Below are 26,317 nucleotides of genomic sequence, written 5' to 3'. Positions count from 1 at the left end.
TCTCTCTCTCTCTCTCTCTCTCTCTCTCTCTCTCTCTCTCTCTCTCTCTCTCTCTCAATCCTGATCACAAATAATGTCATCTTATAACTTCAAATTCTGTTTGTTTGTTTTTTACCTTTTTGTTGTTGTTAATTTTGTTAATGTTCATAACATACAAGCTAATGAAAAGTTTTTGATATAATTTTGAAGTTGCTTACCTCGTTTTATCTCGTGTGTGTGTGTGTGTGTGTGTGTGTGTGTGTGTGTGTGTGTGTGTGTGTGTGTGTGTGTGTGTGTGTGTGTGTGTGTGTGTATATATATATATATATATATATATATATATATATATATATATATATATATATATATATATATATATATATACGCGCACGTTGACGCAGGCAGACGCAGGATGCTGGCTGGTGCGTCAGATGCTCTCAGAGTGATGTTGGAAGCTGCGTCTCTACCCAGCTGCACTCTACTTGTGTTGACTGACGCAGCTGACTCTTTCATATCGCTCCTGCAGGTGCGTTCCTTCCTCTCCTTCAAGAACCTCCTCCTCTGTTACAATCCTTCACACGGAAGATGAGACGAGTGAGGTCCAGTGGAGGCATGTGGCAACTCCTAAATCAGTCAACAACAGTATTTCTGAAAATTGTATAAAATACTTACAAGTTGGTTATAGATGAATATGTGTGTCCATACAAAATGTAACAGAGGCGATGATTGGTGGATGAGTTTCCTATGTTTTAGCTGAGGATTTGATATTAAGCATTCACAGACTGCATACACCAAGAAATGTAGTCTCGCAGTGTATACACATTGATAGTTTATTACGTATTTTAGGGACGAGAGTGTTCTTGATAATTGTTAATGGATTATATACAGTCTTAATGATCCTCGTCTAGGCGATATTCCTTAAACCAATAGATTATGTAATATGAAAACTATAGTAGTGATTAGACTGATGAGAGTGTGATGTATAAATTTGGGATTAATATATGAAGATGTGGGGTACCTCTGAGGAAGAGTTAGAAAGAGGTTATGAATAAGGCATTGAGAGGCAGTGGATTGAACGTCCAGCAGGCATATGCGAGTGTACTGAATCAGAGAAAAGGCGAGTGGTGTTTCAAGTGCGAAGTCGGTTACCCAAACTAGTTCTATAGACGGGAATCACAATGTCTGCACCTTGTCAGACTTAGGTAACTGACTATGATCATATTAAATAAAAAAAACTGCCTCATATGTTGAGTAATTAATATATTACTTGTATGTTCAGGTGAAGGAGGTAGGATGCTCTTGGTCTGTGTGGAGGGTGTTTGGGGTGGTCAATACCTCCCTTCCACACCTCCTCACCTCCATCAAGCAGGTCAGTCTTGTCTCATCTTCGTAGAATATGACAAATGTGTCCTGTAAGCCCACACTAGGCATACCATATTCATGTGTAACCATTCCCACTCAAAAGAAGATAAAGAAGGAGTACTGCGTGAGGTCTGCTCGTCAACACTGGACATACAACTCACACTCATGTAGCGCTCCATCCAGCACTTAGAGACAACTTCAAAAAAGACTTCAAACTGTGGTTGATGAACCAGGCAGCAGTGAATGCCGGGAGGACCCACAACCCACTGTTAATAGCCACAGCTTGCTGGAACACAAATATTGCTCTACTAGAGAAGGACAGATGGTGAGATAGAAAAGAGGGGCTGGAGAGAGATATGGGATTAGAGAGAAATAGTTGTCTTCCCCCCTCTCTCTCTAATTCGAGTTAAGCTTTGAGAAAAGGTTGAACAAGTGAGTGGGTGAGTGGGATTGGTTGTTTGGGCCAGTAAGCCTTCTGCATTGTTCCTCCTTTCTTTTCTTCTTAAAACGTTCAAAAACAATGTGTTTCAGTGATCCTGCTGTGCTTGGCACAGTGTGTCAGTGACCTGCTGTGCTTGGCACAGTGTGTCAGTGACCTGCTGTGCTTGGCACAGTGTGTCAGTGATCCTGCTGTGCTTGGCACAGTGTTTCAGTGATCCTGCTGTGCTTGGCACAGTGTTTCAGTGATCCTGCTGTGCTTGGCACAGTGTTTCAGTGATCCTGCTGTGCTTGGCACAGTGTTTCAGTGACTCTGCTGTGCTTGGTACAGTGTTTCAGTGACTCTGCTGTGCTTGGCACAGTGTGTCAGTGACCTGCTGTGCTTGGCACAATGTGTCAGTGACCTGCCGTGCTTGGCACAGTGTGTTAGTGATCCTGTTGTGCTTGGCACAGTGTGTCAGTGACCTGCTGTGCTTGGCACAGTGTGTTAGTGATCCTGCTGTGCTTAGCACAGTGTGTCAGGGATCCTGCTGTGCTTGGCACAGTGTGTCAGTGATCCTGCTGTGCTTGGCACAGTGTGTTAGTGATCCTGCTGTGCTTGGCACAGTGTGTTAGTGATTCTGCTGTGCTTGGCACAGTGTGTCAGTGATCCTGCTGTGCTTGGCACAGTGTGTTAGTGATTCTGCTGTGCTTGGCACAGTGTGTCAGTGATCCTGCTGTGCTTGGCACAGTGTGTTAGTGATCCTGTTGTGCTTGGCACAGTGTGTCAGTGATCCTGCTGTGCTTGGCACAGTGTGTCAGTGATCCTGCTGTGCTTGGCACAGTGTGTCAGTGATCCTGCTGTGCTTGGCACAGTGTGTCAGTGATCCTGCTGTGCTTGGCACAGTGTGTCAGTGACCTGCTGTGCTTGGCACAGTGTGTCAGTGATCCTGATGTGCTTGGCACAGTGTGTCAGTGACCTGCTCTGCTTGGCACAGCATGTCAGTGATCCTGCTGTGCTTGGCACAGTGTGTTAGTGATCCTGCTGTGCTTGGCACAGTGTGTTAGTGATCCTGCTGTGCTTGGCACAGTGTTTTAGTGATCCTGCTGTGCTTGGCACAGTGTGTCAGTGATCCTGCTGTGCTTGGCACAGTGTGTCAGTGATCCTGCTGTGCTTGGCACAGTGTGTTAGTGATCCTGCTGTGGTTGGCACAGTGTGTTAGTGATCCTGCTGTGCTTGGCACAGTGTGTTAGTGATCCTGCTGTGCTTAGCACAGTGTGTCAGGGATCCTGCTGTGCTTGGCACAGTGTGTCAGTGATCCTGCTGTGCTTGGCACAGTGTGTTAGTGATCCTGCTGTGCTTGGCACAGTGTGTTAGTGATTCTGCTGTGCTTGGCACAGTGTGTCAGTGATCCTGCTGTGCTTGGCACAGTGTGTTAGTGATTCTGCTGTGCTTGGCACAGTGTGTCAGTGATCCTGCTGTGCTTGGCACAGTGTGTCAGTGACCTGCTGTGCTTGGCACAGTGTGTCAGTGATCCTGCTGTGCTTGGCACAGTGTGTCAGTGACCTGCTGTGCTTGGCACAGTGTGTCAGTGACCTGCTGTGCTTGGCACAGTGTGTCAGTGATCCTGCTGTGCTTGGCACAGTGTGTTAGTGACCTGCTGTGCTTGGCACAGCGTGTCAGTGATCCTGCTGTGGTTGGCACAGTGTGTTAGTGATCCTGCTGTGCTTGGCACAGTGTGTTAGTGATCCTGCTGTGCTTGGCACAGTGTTTTAGTGATCCTGCTGTGCTTGGCACAGTGTGTCAGTGATCCTGCTGTGCTTGGCACAGTGTGTCAGTGATCCTGCTGTGCTTGGCACAGTGTGTTAGTGATCCTGCTGTGCTTGGCACAGTGTGTTAGTGATCCTGCTGTGCTTGGCACAGTGTGTTAGTGATCCTGCTGTGCTTAGCACAGTGTGTCAGGGATCCTGCTGTGCTTGGCACAGTGTGTCAGTGATCCTGCTGTTCTTGGCACAGTGTGTTAGTGATCCTGCTGTGCTTGGCACAGTGTGTTAGTGATTCTGCTGTGCTTGGCACAGAGTGTCAGTGATCCTGCTGTGCTTGGCACAGTGTGTCAGTGATCCTGCTGTGGTTGGCACAGTGTGTTAGTGATCCTGCTGTGGTTGGCACAGTGTGTTAGTGATCCTGCTGTGCTTGGCACAGTGTGTTAGTGATCCTGCTGTGCTTAGCACAGTGTGTCAGGGATCCTGCTGTGCTTGGCACAGTGTGTCAGTGATCCTGCTGTTCTTGGCACAGTGTGTTAGTGATCCTGCTGTGCTTGGCACAGTGTGTTAGTGATTCTGCTGTGCATGGCACAGTGTGTCAGTGATCCTGCTGTGCTTGGCACAGTGTGTTAGTGATTCTGCTGTGCTTGGCACAGTGTGTCAGTGATCCTGCTGTGCTTGGCACAGTGTGTCAGTGACCTGCTGTGCTTGGCACAGTGTGTCAGTGATCCTGCTGTGCTTGGCACAGTGTGTTAGTGACCTGCTGTGCTTGGTACAGTGTGTTAGTGACCTGCTGTGCTTGGCACAGTGTGTTAGTGACCTGCTGTGCTTGGCACAGTGTGTTAGTGACCTGCTGTGCTTGGTACAGTGTGTTAGTGACCTGCTGTGCTTGGCACAGTGTGTTAGTGACCTGCTGTGCTTGGCACAGTGTGTTAGTGACCTGCTGTGCTTGGTACAGTGTGTTAGTGACCTGCTGTGCTTGGTACAGTGTGTTAGTGACCTGCTGTGCTTGGTACAGTGTGTTAGTGACCTGCTGTGCTTGGTACAGTGTGTTAGTGACCTGCTGTGCTTGGTACAGTGTGTTAGTGACCTGCTGTGCTTGGTACAGTGTGTTAGTGACCTGCTGTGCTTGGTACAGTGTGTTAGTGACCTGCTGTGCTTGGTACAGTGTGTTAGTGACCTGCTGTGCTTGGTACAGTGTGTTAGTGACCTGCTGTGCTTGGCACAGTGTGTTAGTGACCTGCTGTGCTTGGCACAGGGCTCCACACACAGACAACTCTCGAGACAAACTTACTTCTTCCAGGACATCATGGTAAAGAATTTGTCTCTTTTTGCATTTCCTTACGAATGACGCATCTACATTAATAAGCATTTCCTTACGTTATAACGAAGCACTGTGAATGTGAATGATGGCGAACCTTACCGAACGTTTATGTTATGTGGGAACTGTGAATGATGGTGAACGTCACTGAACGTTTATGTTATGTGGGAACTGTGAATGATGGTGAACGTCATTGAACGTTTATGTTATGTGGGAACGGTGAATGATGGTGAACGTCACTGAACGTTTATGTTATGTGGGAACTGTGAATGATGGTGAACGTCACTGAATGTTTATGTTATGTGGGAACTGTGAATGATGGTGAACGTCACTGAACGTTTATGTTATGTGGGAACTGTGAATGATGGTGAACGTCACTGAACGTTTATGTTATGTGGGAACTGTGAATGATGGTGAACGTCACTGAACGTTTATGTTATGTGGGAACTGTGAATGATGGTGAACGTCACTGAACGTTTATGTTATGTGGGAACTGTGAATGATGGTGAACGTCACTGAACGTTTATGTTATGTGGGAACTGTGAATGATGGTGAACGTCATTGAACGTTTATGTTATGTGGGAACGGTGAATGATGGTGAACGTCACTGAACGTTTATGTTATGTGGGAACTGTGAATGATGGTGAACGTCACTGAACGTTTATGTTATGTGGGAACTGTGAATGATGGTGAACGTCACTGAACGTTTATGTTATGTGGGAACTGTGAATGATGGTGAACGTCACTGAACGTTTATGTTATGTGGGAACTGTGAATGATGGTGAACGTCACTGAACGTTTATGTTATGTGGGAACTGTGAATGATGGTGAACGTCACTGAACGTTTATGTTATGTGGGAACTGTGAATGATGGTGAACGTCACTGAACGTTTATGTTATGTGGGAACTGTGAATGATGGTGAACGTCATTGAACGTTTATGTTATGTGGGAACGGTGAATGATGGTGAACGTCACTGAACGTTTATGTTATGTGGGAACTGTGAATGATGGTGAACGTCACTGAACGTTTATGTTATGTGGGAACTGTGAATGATGGTGAACGTCACTGAACGTTTATGTTATGTGGGAACTGTGAATGATGGTGAACGTCACTGAACGTTTATGTTATGTGGGAACTGTGAATGATGGTGAACGTCACTGAACGTTTATGTTATGTGGGAACTGTGAATGATGGTGAACGTCACTGAACGTTTATGTTATGTGGGAACTGTGAATGATGGTGAACGTCACTGAACGTTTATGTTATGTGGGAACTGTGAATGATGGTGAACGTCATTGAACGTTTATGTTATGTGGGAACGGTGAATGATGGTGAACGTCACTGAACGTTTATGTTATGTGGGAACTGTGAATGATGGTGAACGTCACTGAACGTTTATGTTATGTGGGAACTGTGAATGATGGTGAACGTCACTGAACGTTTATGTTATGTGGGAACTGTGAATGATGGTGAACGTCACCGAACGTTTATGTTATGTGGGAACTGTGAATGATGGTGAACGTCACTGAACGTTTATGTTATGTGGGAACTGTGAATGATGGTGAACGTCACTGAACGTTTATGTTATGTGGGAACTGTGAATGATGGTGAACGTCACTGAACGTTTATGTTATGTGAGAACTGTGAATGATGGTGAACGTCACTGAACGCTCTCCTTGTAATGCGAGAACGTGTTTTGTTATTGTTGTCTTTGAGGGAACTCTGAAATTCAGTTGTAAAAACAAAATAAACTTGACTTTAAACATTTGGACCAGAAAAGTGTGTGGATGAAGTGTGTGTGTGGATGAAGTGTATGAGGATGAAGTGTGTGTGTGGATGAAGTGTATGTGTGGATGAAGTGTATGTGGATGAAGTGTGTGGATGAAGTGTATGAGGATGAAGTGTGTGTGTGGATGAAGTGTATGAGGATGAAGTGTGTGTGTGGATGAAGTGTATGAGGATGAAGTGTGTGTGTGGATGAAGTGTATGAGGATGAAGTGTGTGTGTGGATGAAGTGTATGAGGATGAAGTGTGTGTGTGGATGAAGTGTATGAGGATGAAGTGTGTGTGTGGATGAAGTGTATGAGGATGAAGTGTATGTGTGGATGAAGTGTATGAGGATGAAGTGTGTGTGTGGATGAAGTGTATGAGGATGAAGTGTGTGTGTGGATGAAGTGTATGAGGATGAAGTGTGTGTGTGGATGAATTGTATTTGGATGAAGTGTGTGTGTGGATGAAGTGTATGAGGATGAAGTGTGTGTGTGGATGAAGTGTATGAGGATGCAGTCTAAGTGTCTGGATGAAGTGTATGTGGACGAACTGTGTCTGGATGAAGTATATGTGGATGAAGTGTAAGTGTGTGGATGAAGTGAAGTGTATGTGAATAAAGTGTAAGTGTGTGAAATCTAAGTGTGTGGATGAAGTGTAAGTGTGTGGATGAAGTGGAAGTGTGTGGATGAAGTCTAACTGGATGAAGTGTATGTGGATGAAGTGTGTGTGACCTGGAGTTTACCTGGAGAGAGTTCCGGGGGTCAACGCCCCCGCGGCCCGGTCTGTGACCAGGCCTCCTTGTGGATCAGAGCCTGAAGTATAAGTGTATAAATGAAGTGTAAGTGTGTGAATGAAGTGGAAGTGTGTGGGTGAAGTCTAAATGTCTGGATGAAGTGTATTTGGATGAAGTGTGTGTGTGTGTGTGTGTGAAGATGAAGTGTGTGTGTGTGTGAAGATGAAGTGTGTGTGTGTGTGTGTGAAGATGAAGTGTGTGTGTGTGTGAAGATGAAGTGTGTGTGTGTGTGAAGATGAAGTGTGTGTGTGTGTGAAGATGAAGTGTGTGTGTGTGTGAAGATGAAGTGTGTGTGGATGCAGTGTAGATGTCTGGAAAAAAATTATCAGGAAAATTTATCTGGGGCAAAATTGCTTTGATAAATTATTAATTATTATTATTGTTATTATTATTATTATTATTATTATTATTATTATTATTATTATTATTATTATTATTATTATTATTATTATATTATATAAAAACAATTATTAAATCCATAAGGGTGATAAAGCTTTAGCTGGATGAGATATAAACATCAGACAACGATTATTTGAATAAAGTCTAAACAGCTGAGTGTAAGTTTATTCAGGTACACATAAATACAGTTACATAGATTATCATAGCAACATGTGTGTAGAGAACCTGGGATAACCCAAAAAAGTTAGACAAAGTGACTTATTTCCAGTGGGGTGTGTATAATATTTCGGTAAAGTCTGGAGACAAAATATACCCCGCTGAACCAATGGTGTACAATGTACACCATTGGTTACAATGTACTACCACCGCTGATGAGATACTGACGACCACTGCAGGTGCGTCGGTCTTCATGGTCAGTGACTGTGGTGGTAGCCAGCCACGACACGACCTTCCTCAGCAGTGTGGCTGTGGAGGCTCGACGTGTGCGTCTCTTGGTGTGGGAGACACAGGTGGTGGTGGTGAGCAGTTTGCCTCAGCCTCAGGTTGAAGCTCTCCTTCAGCGTCACTGGACCTTCTCCATGATGAACACTGTGCTTATCAACCTGCGACAGGCTCAGGGGGGCGTCAGGTAATCATTTAGTTGAGGAATAAGGCGCACGTGCAACACCTGGGGTATATTTATTGGAAGACATGGCTGCATCAGTTGCAATGATATGCAATGACAGTAGAAGATAAGGTAATCAGTCCTTCAATCTGGCAGTTAGTATCTTCAAATAAAGCTACCCAGGTGTTGTACATGAATTTAATTCCTCAGCTTGTCAGGTTTGTACACCAATATTGTTTTTATACTGTGAGCCGCAGGACTTCTTCTAACCCACTGAAGTAATATAAACAGTTATCTTTTAGTTACCGTGGGTAAATTATTTACAAAAATCCTTCTAAAATTAATTCTTATGGAAAACAATTCGAAAACTGAATAAAAGTAAATTATGAAATTCGCGGAGACATACTTTTAGATACATACTGTATACACTGAGACACACGCACGTCTAGATATATATACATTGACACACACCTCTACATACATATACACTGACACATTTCTTCATACATATATACGCTCAGTTACATACACTTCTAGGTGTATGTAACTGGGTGTATAACATTTCCTGGTTCCTCATTGTCACAATATTCTCGTGGACGCGCTAAAAGCAGCAGCTATCATAACGCATCTGACGAATGTGGGAGAATCAGATCTGATCCGAGGAAGGAGGAGAATAACTCTGGTTCCTAGGATCAAAACACTTTCCTTAATGTAACCGTATGGGTGTGCAGCAGGTGGGAGGCGTGCAGCAACCAGCCGTACAGCAGCGAGGGTCCCAAAGTATCGTGCAGGTTGCTGTGGTCTTCCATTACCAGCTTCGACAACACCTCTGTCAGCGTCTTCCAGGAGAAGTATGCTAAGTGGGTATCTAAGGTTCTGAGTGCAGCTCTAAACCCTTACGGGTTTGATTGTAACAGTAATAATCTGATTAGTGATTTGTCATGTGCGTTAAACCTCTATCTAGAGCTGCAGTTTGGTATTTATTAAGTGCGTATTTAAGGACGTGATTGCTATGTATTGATCGTTGTACCGTGAACACATGTATACAAATGTATACAAATGTATGGTGTATATTAAGATCCCGCGTCAGGATACATGTGTTCATTAATATATTAAATGTACACCCACCTCAGGTAGATATAGTGAGCGGCGTCGTGCATTTAGTATGCAAACAATGGTAGGTTGTAAAGATAGTTGCGAAATGTCATTCTGTACATAGCTTGAACTGTAGACCGAAATGTACAACATTTCCTGACCTTCTGCATATATATATATATATATATATATATATATATATATATATATATATATATATATATATATATATATATATATATATATATATATATATATATATATATATATATATATATATATATATATGTCGTGCCGAATAGGCAGAACTTGCGATCTTGGCTTAAATAGCAACGCTCATCTTGCCATATAGGACAAGTGAAAATTTGTGTATGCAATAATTTCGCCAAAATCATACTGAACCTAACGAAAAAAATATATTTAACTGTGTTTGTTTAGTATTAAACTATTGTAAACAAATCTAAAATATATTTAGTTGTGTTAGGCTAAAATAAATTGTTCTTGTTATAATAAGGTTAGGTAAGTTTTCTAAGATTCTTTTGGAGCAAAATTAAAAATTTTTACATTAACATTAATGAAAAAAATATATCTTTAAGCGTATAAGAGAAAATTTTAGAAAGGACTTAATTTTAAATGAGTTCTTGCTAATTGACCAGTTTTACATATTCGGCACGACATATATATATATATATATATATATATATATATATATATATATATATATATATATATATATATATATATATATATATATATATATATATATCTTCTTCTTTCTTTCTTTCAACAAACCGGCCGTATCCCACCGAGGCGGGGTGGCCCAAAAGGACAAATGAAAGTTTCCCCTTTTACATTTAGTAATATATACAGAAGAAGGGGTTACTAGCCCCTTGCTCCCGGCATTTTAGTCGCCTCTTACAACACGCATAGCTTACGGAGGAAGAATTCTGTTCCACTTCCCCGTGGAGATAAGAGGAAATAAACAAGAACTAGAAAGAAAATAGAAGAAAACCCAGATGGGTGTGTACATATATGTTTGTACATGTATGTGTAGTGTGACGTAAGTGTCAGTAGAAGTATCAAGACGTACCTGAAATCTTGCATGTTTATGAGACAGAAAAAAAGACACCAGCACTCCTACCATCATGTAAAACAATTACAGGCTTCCGTTTTACACTCACTTGGCAGGACGGTAGTACCTCCCTGGGCGGTTGTTGTCTACCAACCCACTACCTAGGTATACATACATATATATATATGTATATATATATATATATATATATATATATATATATATATATATATATATATATATATATATATATATATATATATATATATATATATATATATATATATATATAAATGAACCGGTTTTACCCCAGCGAGGCAGGATGACTAAAAAGAAAAACGAAAGTTTTAAGAAAATAGAAAACCCAGATGGGTGTGTATATATATGTATGTACATGCATGTGACCTAGGTGTGTATATATATTGTAAACTTTTCTGATCAACAGCTTCCATGGTGCACGTATAGTGGTGACAGCTCAGATCCTGCCTCCCTTCTGGAAGATAGTGAGTGTTGATGCAGGGGACAGATCACCCAGGTACACTGGTAGGGACTACCTCATGATGCACTCTGTGGCTACAGCACTCAACTTCACCTTCCACGTCCGCCGCTGCTCCAGTATAGACGAGGTGTCTCTTCTGTCTACTGTGTGTAATTACCTACTTGTAGCTACAGTAGCAGAGCTGTGCTAGTAGTGTCGTCTTTAACACTCTGGTATCGTAAAACTTTATAAAAGTTTCAGTACGTTCAGCACTCACTACTTCCTCTATTAATGCATTGTACTGAATTGTTGCAGCTACTGAATTGTTGCAGCTACTGAATTGTTGCAGCTACTGAATTGTTGCAGCTACTGAATTGTTGCAGCTACTGAATTGTTGCAGCTACTGAATTGTTGCAGCTACTGAATTGTTGCAGCTACTGAATTGTTGCAGCTACTGAATTGTTGCAGCTACTGAATTGTTGCAGCTACTGAATTGTTGCAGCTACTGAATTGTTGCAGCTACTGAACTGTTGCAGCTACTGAATTGTTGCAGCTACTGAATTGTTGCAGCTACTGAATTGTTGCAGCTACTGAATTGTTGTAGTTGTTGAACTGTTGCAGCTACTTAACTGTTGCAGCTACTTAACTGTTGCAGCTACTTAACTGTTGCAGCTACTTAACTGTTGCAGCTACTTAACTGTTGCAGCTACTTAACTGTTGTAGCTACTTAACTGTTGCAGCTACTGAACTGCTGCAGCTACTGAACTGTTGCAGCTACTGAACTGTTGCAGCTACTGAACTGTTGCAGCTACTGAACTGTTGCAGCTACTGAACTGTTGCAACTACTTAACTGTTGCAGCTACTGAACTGTTGCAGCTACTGAATTGTTGCAGCTACTTAACTGTTGCAGCTACTGAACTGTTGCAGCTACTGAACTGTTGCAGCTACTTAACTGTTGCAGCTACTTAACTGTTGCAGCTACTGAACTGTTGCAGCTACTTAACTGTTGCAGCTACTTAACTGTTGCAGCTACTGAACTGTTGCAGCTACTGAACTGTTGCAGCTACTGAACTGTTGCAGCTACTGAACTGTTGCAGCTACTGAACTGTTGCAGCTACTGAACTGTCGCAGCTACTGAACTGTTGCAGCTACTTAACTGTTGCAGCTACTGAACTGTTGCAGCTACTGAATTGTTGCAGCTACTTAACTGTTGCAGCTACTGAACTGTTGCAGCTACTGAACTGTTGCAGCTACTTAACTGTTGCAGCTACTTAACTGTTGCAGCTACTGAACTGTTGCAGCTACTTAACTGTTGCAGCTACTGAACTGTTGCAGCTACTGAACTGTTGCAGCTACTTAACTGTTGCAGCTACTTAACTGTTGCAGATATTGAACTGTTGCAGCTACTGAACTGTTGCAGCTACTGAACTGTTGCAGCTACTGAACTGTTGCAGCTACTGAACTGTTGCAGCTACTGAACTGTTGCAGCTACTTAACTGTTGCAGCTACTGAACTGTTGCAGCTACTGAATTGTTGCAGCTACTGAACTGTTGCAGCTATTTAACTGTTGCAGCTACTGAACTGTTGCAGCTACTGAACTGTTGCAGCTACTTAACTGTTGCAGCTACTGAACTGTTGCAGCTACTTAACTGTTGCAGCTACTGAACTGTTGCAGCTACTGAACTGTTGCAGCTACTTAACTGTTGCAGCTACTTAACTGTTGCAGCTACTGAACTGTTGCAGCTACTTAGCTGTTGCAGCTACTGAACTGTTGCAGCTACTGAACTGTTGCAGCTACTTAACTGTTGCAGCTACTTAACTGTTGCAGCTACTGAACTGTTGCAGCTACTGAACTGTTGCAGCTACTGAACTGTTGCAGCTACTTAACTGTTGCAGCTACTTAACTGTTGCAGCTACTGAACTGTTGCAGCTACTGAACTGTTGCAGCTACTGAACTGTTGCAGCTACTTAACTGTTGCAGCTACTGAACTGTTGCAGCTACTGAACTGTTGCAGCTACTTAACTGTTGCAGCTACTGAACTGTTGCAGCTACTGAACTGTTGCAGCTACTGAACTGTTGCAGCTACTGAACTGTTGCAGCTACTGAACTGTTGCAGCTACATAACTGTTGCAGCTACTGAACTGTTGCAGCTACTTAACTGTTGCAGCTACTGAACTGTTGCAGCTACTTAACTGTTGCAGCTACTGAACTGTTGCAGCTACTTAACTGTTGCAGCTACTTAACTGTTGCAGCTACTTAACTGTTGCAGCTACTTAACTGTTGCAGCTACTGAACTGTTGCAGCTACTTAACTGTTGCAGCTACTGAACTGTTGCAGCTACTTAACTGTTGCAGCTACTGAACTGTTGCAGCTACTTAACTGTTGCAGCTACTGAACTGTTGCAGCTACTTAACTGTTGCAGCTACTGAACTGTTGCAGCTACTTAACTGTTGCAGCTACTGAACTGTTGCAGCTACTTAACTGTTGCAGCTACTTAACTGTTGCAGCTACTTAACTGTTGCAGCTACTTAACTGTTGCAGCTACTGAACTGTTGCAGCTACTGAACTGTTGCAGCTACTGAACTGTTGCAGCTACTGAACTGTTGCAGCTACTGAACTGTTGCAGCTACTGAACTGTTGCAGCTACTGAACTGTTGCAGCTACTTAACTGTTGCAGCTACTGAACTGTTGCAGCTACTGAACTGTTGCAGCTACTGAACTGTTGCAGCTACTTAACTGTTGCAGCTACTGAACTGTTGCAGCTACTGACCTGTTGCAGCTACTGAACTGTTGCAGCTACTGAACTGTTGCAGCTACTGAACTGTTGCAGCTACATAACTGTTGCAGCTACTGAACTGTTGCAGCTACTTAACTGTTGCAGCTACTGAACTGTTGCAGCTACTTAACTGTTGCAGCTACTGAACTGTTGCAGCTACTTAACTGTTGCAGCTACTTAACTGTTGCAGCTACTTAACTGTTGCAGCTACTTAACTGTTGCAGCTACTGAACTGTTGCAGCTACTTAACTGTTGCAGCTACTGAACTGTTGCAGCTACTTAACTGTTGCAGCTACTGAACTGTTGCAGCTACTTAACTGTTGCAGCTACTGAACTGTTGCAGCTACTTAACTGTTGCAGCTACTGAACTGTTGCAGCTACTTAACTGTTGCAGCTACTGAACTGTTGCAGCTACTTAACTGTTGCAGCTACTGAACTGTTGCAGCTACTGAACTGTTGCAGCTACTTAACTGTTGTAGCTACTGAACTGTTGCAGCTACTTAACTGTTGCAGCTACTTAACTGTTGCAGCTACTTAACTGTTGCAGCTACTGAACTGTTGCAGCTACTTAACTGTTGCAGCTACTGAACTGTTGCAGCTACTTAACTGTTGCAGCTACTGAACTGTTGCAGCTACTTAACTGTTGCAGCTACTTAACTGTTGCAGCTACTGAACTGTTGCAGCTACTTAACTGTTGCAGCTACTGAACTGTTGCAGCTACTTAACTGTTGCAGCTACTGAACTGTTGCAGCTACTTAACTGTTGCAGCTACTGAACTGTTGCAGCTACTGAACTGTTGCAGCTACTTAACTGTTGTAGCTACTGAACTGTTGCAGCTACTTAACTGTTGCAGCTACTTAACTGTTGCAGCTACTTAACTGTTGCAGCTACTGAACTGTTGCAGCTACTTAACTGTTGCAGCTACTGAACTGTTGCAGCTACTTAACTGTTGCAGCTACTGAACTGTTGCAGCTACTTAACTGTTGCAGCTACTGAACTGTTGCAGCTACTTAACTGTTGCAGCTACTGAACTGTTGCAGCTACTTAACTGTTGCAGCTACTTAACTGTTGCAGCTACTTAACTGTTGCAGCTACTTAACTGTTGCAGCTACTGAACTGTTGCAGCTACTGAACTATTGCAGCTACTGAACTGTTGCAGCTACTGAACTGTTGCAGCTACTGAACTGTTGCAGTTACTGAACTGTTGCAGCTACTGAACTGTTGCAGCTACTTAACTGTTGCAGCTACTGAACTGTTGCAGCTACTGAACTGTTGCAGCTACTGAACTGTTGCAGCTACTTAACTGTTGCAGCTACTGAACTGTTGCAGCTACTTAACTGTTGCAGCTACTGAACTGTTGCAGCTACTTAACTGTTGCAGCTACTGAACTGTTGCAGCTACTTAACTGTTGCAGCTACTTAACTGTTGCAGCTACTTAACTGTTGCAGCTACTTAACTGTTGCAGCTACTGAACTGTTGCAGCTACTTAACTGTTGCAGCTACTGAACTGTTGCAGCTACTTAACTGTTGCAGCTACTGAACTGTTGCAGCTACTTAACTGTTGCAGCTACTGAACTGTTGCAGCTACTTAACTGTTGCAGCTACTGAACTGTTGCAGCTACTTAACTGTTGCAGCTACTGAACTGTTGCAGCTACTTAACTGTTGCAGCTACTGAACTGTTGCAGCTACTTAACTGTTGCAGCTACTGAACTGTTGCAGCTACTTAACTGTTGCAGCTACTGAACTGTTGCAGCTACTTAACTGTTGCAGCTACTGAACTGTTGCAGCTACTGAACTGTTGCAGCTACTTAACTGTTGTAGCTACTGAACTGTTGCAGCTACTGAACTGTTGCAGCTACTGAACTGTTGCAGCTACTGAACTGTTGCAGCTACTGAACTGTTGCAGCTACTGAACTGTTGCAGCTACTGAACTGTTGCAGCTACTTAACTGTTGCAGCTACTTAACTGTTGCAGCTACTGAACTGTTGCAGCTACTTAACTGTTGCAGCTACTTAACTGTTGCAGCTACTGAACTGTTGCAGCTACTTAACTGTTGCAGCTACTGAACTGTTGCAGCTACTTAACTGTTGCAGCTACTGAACTGTTGCAGCTACTTAACTGTTGCAGCTACTGAACTGTTGCAGCTACTTAACTGTTGCAGCTACTGAACTGTTGCAGCTACTTAACTGTTGCAGCTACTTAACTGTTGCAGCTACTTAACTGTTGCAGCTACTTAACTGTTGCAGCTACTGAACTGTTGCAGCTACTTAACTGTTGCAGCTACTGAACTGTTGCAGCTACTGAACTGTTGCAGCTACTGAACTGTTGCAGCTACTGAACTGTTGCAGCTACTGAACTGTTGCAGCTACTGAACTGTTGCAGCTACTGAACTGTTGCAGCTACTTAACTGTTGCAGCTACTTAACTGTTGCAGCTACTGAACTGTTGCAGCTACTTAACTGTTGCAGCTACTTAACCGTTGCAGCTACTGAACTGTTGCAGCTACTTAACTGTTGCAGCTACTTAACTGTTGCAGCTACTGAACTGTTGCAGCTACTTAACTGTTGCAGCTACTTAACTGTTGCAGCTACTTAACTGTTGCAGCTACTGAATTACTATAACTACTGAACTGTTGTAGTTGCTGCAGCTACTAATGTGTCAGTCTTATTTCTCTTTTATTTAATTTTCGTGTATTTTGTTACTATTACTAATATTTATTGAGAAGTGCTAAACTCGTTAGGGTAATCCATCCTGTGGACGGTAGTGGCTAGTTCATTGTATACCCCAATATCCATCCTGTGGACGGTATACTCTTGCGTTACTTTTCATAGGATGGATATGGGGTGCATAATAAAATTAGCCGCTTTGGTGACAAAATCTAAAATCTCATATGGTACTTTATTTAGCCTTCACCCTGGGAAGCTTCAGTGGCTCATGTTTGCTCCCTCTCCCTTAATGCTCGTAGACCAACATATCGGTTGCAGTCTTGCTCTCTTTTATCCCTTTAACAATTTCAGTCGCATTCTCACGCATGTTGGTATACACTAACGGTATCAAATCTTCACACTGAAGCTTCGGGTATGAGGTTGTCTGGACTCAGGGAGCAGTTTTACATCGCATTTATGTCACTCACTATTATCTCATACATTACAACCATATTCATTTCATATTTTACCTCTTCAGATTCTTATTAAGCGTTTTAAGATACGGTATCTAGATATGTAACTCCTCACACCCCATCAAGTTCCGGATACAACACTGATTATCTTCAACTTCTAGCAAACAAACGAATTTTTTTTTGCTTGGTCCCTGCGAGCGCGCGCGCACGCACACACACACACACACACACACACACACACACACACACACACACACACACACACACACACACACACACACACACACACACACAGAAACTGAGAGAGATGGTACAAAGGCGAAAGGAGGAAAGAGAGGGGATGGAGAAGACAGACAGGAGATCCCAGACCCAGGAAGAAGATCAAATACAGCCTCCCTCACAACTTCCTATAGAAGCCTCCCAACCAGGTCAACCCCAGTGCAACCAAACACTCTAAATCAAAACACCCATGCCACATCCAATGCCCCCACCCACTACACTACAAACTCCACCCCCACAGCAACAACCCATAGTTCCTTACCAGGTCTCCCACTTCCCCAACCCCAATATACCTCCCAGACCACAGTCTTAGAAAAGAAGTTGAAGGTGTGGTATACAAATGCAGATGGAATAACAAACAAGTATGAGGAGTGGCACGAAAGAATCAAAGAGACATCCCCAGACATAATAGCACTCACAGAAACAAAACTCACCAGAATAATAACAGATTCAATCTTTCCATCCGGATACCAAATCCTCAGGAAAGACAGAGGGAGAAGAGGAAGAGGAGGAGTTGCACTGCTCATTAAAAACCAGTGGGATTTTGAGAAAATGGAAGGAATGGATGGCATGGGCGAAAGGGACTACTTAGTAGGAACAATCCAGTCTGAGGGACATAAGGTGATAATTGCAGTAATGTACAACCCACCACAGAACTGCAGGAGGCCAAGAGAAGAATACGATGAGAGCAACAGAGCAATGATCGACACACTAGCCGAGGTGGCCAGGAGAGCACACATGGGGGGAGCAAAGTTACTAGTTATGGGTGATTTCAATCACAAGGAGATTGACTGGGAAAACCTGGAGCCCCATGGGGGTCCCGAAACATGGAGAGCCAAGATGATGGATGTGGTACTGGAAAACCTCATGCATCAACATGTTAGAGACACTACCAGAGAGAGAGGAGAGGATGAACCAGCAAGGCTGGACCTTGTATTCACCATGAGTAGTTCGGACATCGAGGGTATCATGTATGAAAGGCCCCTGGGAGCTAGTGATCATGTGGTTCTGTGCTTCGACTACATAGTTGAGCTCCAAGTGGAGAGAGTAGCAGGAATAGGCTGGGAAAAACCAAACTACAAAAGGGGGAACTACTCAGGCATGAGGAACTTCCTTCAAGACATTCAGTGGGAGAGGGAACTGACAGGAAAACTAGTACAAGAAATGATGGACTATGTAGCAACAAAATGCAAGGAGGCAGAGGAGAGGTTTGTTCCCAAGGGAAACAGAAATAATGGGAAGAACAGAACGAGTCCTTGGTTCACCCAAAGGTGTAGGGAGGCAAAAACTAGGTGTACTAGAGAATGGAAAAGGTACAGAAGACAGAGAACTCAGGAAAATAAAGAAATCAGCCGAAGAGCCAGAAACGAATATGCACAGATAAGAAGGGAGGCTCAGAGACAATATGAAAATGACATAGCATCAAAAGTAAAGACTGACCCGAAGCTGTTGTACAGTCACATCAGGAGGAAAACAACAGTCAAGGACCAGGTAATCAGACTGAGGAAGGGTGATGGGGAATTCACAAGAAACGACCAAGAGGTATGTCAGGAGCTCAACACAAGATTTAAAGAGGTATTTACAGTGGAAAGCAGTAGGACTCCAGGAAATCAGAATAGGGGGGCACACCAGCAAGTGCTGGATGAGGTACATATAACCAAGGAGGAGGTGAAGAAGCTGCTATGCGAACTTGACACCTCAAAGGCGGTGGGACCAGACAACATCTCTCCATGGGTCCTTAAAGAGGGAGCAGAGATATTGTGTGAGCCATTAACAAAGATCTTCAACACATCATTTGAAACTGGGCAACTCCCTGAGGTATGGAAAATGGCAAATGTAGTCCCAATTTTTAAAAAGGGAGACAGACATGAGGCACTAAACTACAGACCTGTATCACTAACGTGTATAGTATGCAAGGTCATGGAGAAGATCATCAGGAGGAGAGTGGTGGGGCACCTGGAAAGAAACAAGTGTATAATTGACAACCAGCACGGTTTCAGGGAAGGAAAATCCTGTGTCACAAACCTACTAGAGTTTTATGACAAGGTGACAGAAGTAAGACAAGAGAGAGAGGGGTGGATCGACTGCATATTTTTGGACTGCAAGAAGGCCTTCGACACAGTTCCTCACAAGAGGTTACTGCAAAAGCTAGAGGATCAGGCACACATAACAGGAAAGGCACTGCAATGGATCAGAGAATACCTGACAGGGAGGCAACAACGAGTCATGGTACGCGACGAGGTGTCAGAGTGGGCGCCTGTGACAAGCGGGGTTCCACAGGGGTCAGTCCTAGGACCTGTGCTGTTCTTGGTATATGTGAACGACATAACGGAAGGGATAGACTCAGAAGTGTCCTTGTTTGCAGATGATGCGAAGTTAATGAGAAGAATCAAATCGGATGAGGATCAGGCAGGACTACAAAGAGACCTGGACAGGCTACAAGCCTGGTCCAGCAACTGGCTCCTTGAATTTAACCCTGCCAAATGCAAAGTCATGAAGATTGGGGAAGGGCAAAGAAGACCGCAGACACAATATAGTTTAGATGGCCAAAGACTGCAAACCTCACTCAAGGAAAAAGATCTGGGGGTGAGCATAACACCGAGCATATCTCCTGAGGCGCACATCAATCAGATAACTGCTGCAGCATACGGGCGCCTGGCAAACCTTCGGATAGCGTTCCGATACCTCAGTAAGGATTTGTTCAAGACTCTGTATACCATTTACGTCAGGCCCATACTGGAGTATGCAGCACCAGTTTGGAATCCACACCTAGTCAAGCACGTCAAGAAATTAGAGAAAGTGCAAAGGTTTGCAACAAGACTAGTCCCAGAGCTACGGGGACTGTCCTACGAAGAAAGGTTGCGGGAAATCGGCCTGACGACACTGGAGGACAGGAGGGTCAGGGGAGACATGATAACGACATATAAAATACTGCGCGGAATAGACAAGGTGGACAAAGACGGGATGTTCCAGAGAAGGGACACAGACACAAGAGGTCACAATTGGAAGTTGAAGACTCAGATGAATCAAAGGGATGTTAGGAAGTATTTCTTCAGTCATAGAGTAGTCAGGCCGTGGAATAGCCTAGAAAGTGACGTAGTGGAGGCGGGAACCATACATAGTTTTAAGGCGAGGTATGATAGAGCTCATGGGGCAGGGAGAGAGAGGACTTAGTAGCAATCAGCGAAGAGGCGGGGCCAGGAGCTGTGACTCGACCCCTGCAATCACAAATAGGTGAGTACAAATAGGTGAGTACACACACACACACACACACACACACACACACACACACACACACACACACACAGACAAACACACACACACACACACACACACACACACACACATACAAGCACACACACACACACACACATACACACACACACACACACACACACAGACACACACACACACACACACACACACACACACACACACACACACATACACATACACACACACACACATACACACACACACACACACACACACACACATACACACACACACACACACACACACACACAAACACACACACACACACACACACACATACACACACACACACACACACACACACACACACACACACACACGCACACACATACACACACACACACACTGTTACAAAAAACGCGATTCTAAAAGCTTAGAGATCTCCAGTGAATACTAGAAAGGACTGCCCTTCTAGCATCCAGCCTGTTACTGGGTTTTCGTAACAAGTAGTCAGTATCCTTGTCCAATTATCCATTAAATTCAGTATGGTTCAATAGTGCTTTAGGATTACAACTGGTAGGCTACTAACTAGAGAAATTAAAATTTAATAAATTTATTAAGTAGTAAGTTGTCTAGAGGTATATTATTAAATTAAATTAATTACAACAATCAAAATAAAATCAATCTCTCGAGTTCAATATTATTGTGCTGAAAGCACATATCACATTTATAATTCTTAAGTACCGTCAGGTACATTAACATTTAATAAGATATTACAAATATGTACAAGTGTGTGTATGCGTGTAAGTGCTCTTAAGTAGTTAGCTATGTCTCAAGACTCGAATAAGACTTAAACAAGTGACTGACAAAGTCCTCAAATAAACTAACTTCTTGACCGACTGGCAACCCGAACAGTCTGCTTGAACAACAAAGAATGCTAAGCCCAATAGCAATGCAATATCAAGCGACTGCGACACAGAATCAGGAACTGGGAAATAATATAACGACACTAAGTAGGGACCATCAGCAGATCCTCCACAACAGTTACAAAACTCCCATAATACTGAATCTTTGTTCAGCATAGGTAAAACTGTGACTGTGACAATACACAGGAACCAGTACAAAATTAGGTCAGAAGCTATAGCTAAGGACCTGAGATGTTCAGAGTGTCTAAGTGACACACAACCTCAGTACAACGTCGAAAATCACTAAGTCTTTACAATGTTCTGTGAACAAAGTTCTACAGAACTAACAAGAATAATGAGACAGACAATCTGTCCAACCACCATGCGAGTCTCCAGCAGACTCAGACAGACAATGTCCAACCAGCAAGCGAGTCTCTAGCAGACTGAATACTTCACACGAGGTGAGGACACCCCCCCCCCTCGATCACGTGATAGCTACGTGGACAACTGCAGCTCAGAAGCCGGCAGTATAACGAGCGACAAGCGATAATTACAGTAGTTTGACAATCAAGACTAACTGAGCACATTTTATGTACATCCTAACAACATAAGTCAAATAACAATATAACAGTCAAATAATAATATAAAGTCATACATTTACGATTTAGCTATTATCGCAAATATAAGCAATATAAAATTAAATGAAAAGATAATATACATTACATATATACATAATAATCATTGTAACCCATTCAGGGGTTGCAACACCCCCCCCAACACGACAGAGGGTCGCACTAGGAGTTGCATTAATGTCTCTCACATTATTTCTGATTACTCATATCAATATTATATAATATAAAAATTATTTAGAGTCACTCTCGTCCCAAGTACCTCTACAATTTCACAGCGTCCGTCACTAGGATGTACTAGGGCAGTACACAGTATCGTATCTCTTCATACTCGTGGTTATGTACATCAATGTAGAGACTGGATAGCGCTGACAAGGAGGGCACGTTGAGGCTCGATCATAGTAGAGGAGACTGCATTCCACTCTTAAGTAGTGGTTGTGGAATGCTAGGCAGTATGAACATCTGAGTATGAAACAGCTTAAGGTGTGTAGTGAGGGGGGGGGGGGTCTGCGACAGGACAGTGTTGCGTCACGCAGTACATCACCCGCACCACACTACTCACTCAACACTCAGCTTGTTTCCTCCTCACACAACATTACTGTGAATATATAAATATAATAATTAGACATGACATGAATATATATAGTTAATATGGGCTGGAGGGATTAAGTTACTTTACTGAATTTGACATAGCAAGTAACAAAAGGTATTTGGGCATAAAATTACGTTAATTTAATGTAACTGATAATTATTAAGGACGAGACAGAGCGTCAGCAATTACATTACAATGACCACTTATGTGTTTTATGCTAATAGAATAAGGTTGGATTCTGAGGGCCCACCTCATGATCCTAGCATTTTTACTCTTCATGGTGTTTATATAGGTGAGTGGATTGTGGTCTGAAAAAACGTTAATTTTAAATGGGGAAGTGCCCAAATACACGTCAAAATGTTCCAAGGACACCACAAGAGCTAGAGCCTCTTTCTCAATAGTGGCATAATTTTTCTGGTGTCGTTTAAGCTTAGATGAATAGTAACATATAGGATGGAGAATATCAGTGGATGTTGACTGTTGGAGCAGCACAGCACCCACTGCATAGCCACTCGCATCTATATGTAAAAAGAAGGGAAGATTGAAATTAGGACTCTTCAACACAGGAGCAGAGGATAGCAAGCGCTTCAACGTTTTGAACGAGTCTGAACAATCTCTAGTCCAGGTGAACTGAACTTTGCTACTAGTAAGCTCAGTGAGAGGAGCTGCAATCTGAGAAAAGTTTGGACAGAACCTGCGATAATATCCTGCCATACCCAGGAATCTCTGTACTCCTTTCCTATCCTGTGGCACTGGAAATTCAGAAATTGCACGAACCTTAGCCTCAATAGGAGTAACCTCACCTTGGCCGATACAAAAGCCTAGATAGGTAATCTTGGCTTGACCAAAACTACATTTGGCTAAGTTGACAGTGAAGTTGTAGTGCGCCAGTCTCTCAAACAATGCTCTGAGTCGCGTTAAGTGCTGTTCCCACTCGTCACTGTACACCACTAAGTCGTCAAGGTAGGCTTCTACTCCTTCCAAGTTGTGGGTCAACTCGTTCATTATACGTTGGAATGAAGAAGCCGCATTACATAGGCCGAAGGGGGTGACGAGGTAGTTAAACAATCAATCTTGAACAGTAAAAGCAGATATTTCTTGAGCACGTTCAGTAAGCGGGACTTGATAATAGCCTCGTAAGAGATCTAAACGGCTGACAAACTGGGCTCCTGACACACGATCAATAAGGTCGTCAATGCGAGGTAGAGGATAACCATCAGGCAAGGTGACAGAGTTCACTTTCCTGTAATCAGTGCACATCCTGAAACTACCGTCAGGTTTAGGCACTAAAATACAGGGAGATGCCCATGGACTTTTACTGCGCTCAATAAGTCCGTGAGATAACAGAAAATCAACCTCTTCTCTCAATGCTTTATGCTTTGTTGGACTCATCCTATATGGTGTTTGCTTAATGGGTGATGCTCCCTGTACATCAACGTCATGTACACCCAGAGTACAACGTTTAGGAACATCACCGAACAATTCAGGGAAATGCAAAATCATGTTTTTAATATTACCAGCTTTATCAATTCCAAGGTTACTAAGAAAATCGTCTAGTGATTGTAGAGTCACAGAATTTTCTAAACGCACCTCTATACCTCTAGAGATGTCAGGTAGACTGACGTTTTCTTCCTCTGTCCTAGGAAGAATAGAAGTAGTAGGTAGAGGACTAGCGTAGTATGCCTTAAGCTGGTTAACATGGTACACATGATTAGATTTCTTTTTCCCAGGCGTACGTACCAAATAATTTACGTCGCTAAGCTTTTTCACTACTTCCAGGGGACCATCATACCTGGCTTGTAGAGCATGACCTGGTACTAATTTCCGAGCCATCACCTTATCTCCTGCTTTAAAAGAACGAGAGACAGCACGCTTGTCATAATGTTGCTTCATTCTAGCTTGGGCTGAAACTAGGTTTTTCGAAGCTAGCTCTCTAGTGGCTGTCAAATGTTGCTGCATTAATGAAGGTGAAGTACTCAATGATGGATTTGATTTTCCTGTCCACACGTCTTTCAACACTGCAAGAGGACCACGCACTTGGTGTCCGAATATTAATTCAAACGGACTAAATCCGAGACTTTCTTGCTCAATTTCTCTCATAGCGAACAGAAGAAAAGGTATACCCTCATCCCAGTCTCTAGAAAAATGTTCACAATAAGCTCTCATCATAGACTTCAGTGTCTGATGAAATCTCTCTAGAGCACCTTGTGACTGTGGATGATAACTGGTTGAAAGTACAGACTTTATTCCTAGGTGGGATAATGCTTCTCGAAAGATCTTAGAAGTGAAGTTAGATCCCTGATCTGACTGTATCTCTCGTGGCAATCCAACCTGGGAGAAAAATTTCATCAGCGCTCTCACAATAGCACGAGCATTAATTTTTCTCATAGGAATAGCTTCGGGATAGCGTGTTGTAGCGTCCATAATAGTAAATAAGTATTGGTTTCCTAGTTTGGTTCTAGGCAAAGGACCAACACAATCAATAATAAGACGTGAGAATGGTTCACCATGCACGGTGATAGGAATGAGAGGCGCAGGTGGAGGTGTGTGCGCTGGCTTGCCTGTCACTTGACACACGTGGCAACGTCGCACATGATCAGCTACTGTTTCCTTCATCTTTGGCCAAGTAAAATGTACTAGTATTAGGCTGTGTCATACTAACAGCTATACTCTGTACTATAGTGTCAGTGAAGGAAGGAGCGAGCGAGAACTGATCTACACTAGGCTCAGACACTAGGCTCACTTCTGCTCTAGTTGTTCTTTCTTCATCAAATAGAGTCATACTTCCTAATTGTGACACTAGGCTTTCTGAATCTGAATCATAATCAGACATCTCTGTATGAGCAGGAAACAATATATCTTTAATTAATGCTCTGACAGTTTCTGCAGTGTAATTCCTGTTATATGTCACACCGAGATACTTGGCTACTCGCCAACACGTCTGAAGTTTTAATGTACTTAACTCAGACAAAGTCAGAGTATCAATTAACTGTTTCACTTTGGCATACATCACGAAAATAATTGTACTACGAGAGAGTGATTACTGGAAACTATAATCCTGATAGGAATTTTAGTGTTGGATGTCTTAGAGCTAGAACTCATAAACAGTATTTCCATCTCCTTGGAACAAGAGACTCAGTCAGGTACATACATCCACCTGGTATGTTGTACAAGACTAAACTCAAAGTCTTCAGATTAGGAAAGTACTCAAAGTGTTTGATCATAGATTCACTAGTATGTCAAACTGGACAATTTCTCCAACACCTTGGATCAAGAGCATCCCGGACAGGCCCCCATTTGTTACAAAAAACGCGATTCTAAAAGCTTAGAGATCTCCAGTGAATACTAGAAAGGACTGCCCTTCTAGCATCCAGCCTGTTACTGGGTTTTCGTAACAAGTAGTCAGTATCCTTGTCCAATTATCCATTAAATTCAGTATGGTTCAATAGTGCTTTAGGATTACAACTGGTAGGCTACTAACTAGAGAAATTAAAATTTAATAAATTTATTAAGTAGTAAGTTGTCTAGAGGTATATTATTAAATTAAATTAATTACAACAATCAAAATAAAATCAATCTCTCGAGTTCAATATTATTGTGCTGAAAGCACATATCACATTTATAATTCTTAAGTACCGTCAGGTACATTAACATTTAATAAGATATTACAAATATGTACAAGTGTGTGTATGCGTGTAAGTGCTCTTAAGTAGTTAGCTATGTCTCAAGACTCGAATAAGACTTA

General features: G+C 42.7%; 1 protein-coding gene across 1 annotated transcript in view; it reads left to right on the top strand.

Moving 5' to 3' along the window:
* Positions 1-391: 391 nt before the first annotated feature.
* Positions 392-26,317, top strand: part of LOC128703906 (ionotropic receptor 21a-like) — a 47,813-nt gene continuing 21,887 nt past the window's right edge. Inside the window, exons 1-5 of the mRNA XM_070087097.1 lie at positions 392-505; positions 1,259-1,348; positions 8,203-8,435; positions 9,146-9,271; positions 11,024-11,204. Of these exons, the coding sequence (XP_069943198.1) occupies positions 392-505; positions 1,259-1,348; positions 8,203-8,435; positions 9,146-9,271; positions 11,024-11,204 (744 nt within the window). The remainder of the gene's footprint in view (positions 506-1,258; positions 1,349-8,202; positions 8,436-9,145; positions 9,272-11,023; positions 11,205-26,317) is intronic.

This window comes from Cherax quadricarinatus, chromosome 20 (assembly GCF_038502225.1).
Source record: "Cherax quadricarinatus isolate ZL_2023a chromosome 20, ASM3850222v1, whole genome shotgun sequence".
Taxonomy (NCBI): domain Eukaryota; kingdom Metazoa; phylum Arthropoda; class Malacostraca; order Decapoda; family Parastacidae; genus Cherax; species Cherax quadricarinatus.
Note: the sequence above shows the minus strand (reverse complement) of the source record. Positions and strands in the feature narration are given on the sequence as shown.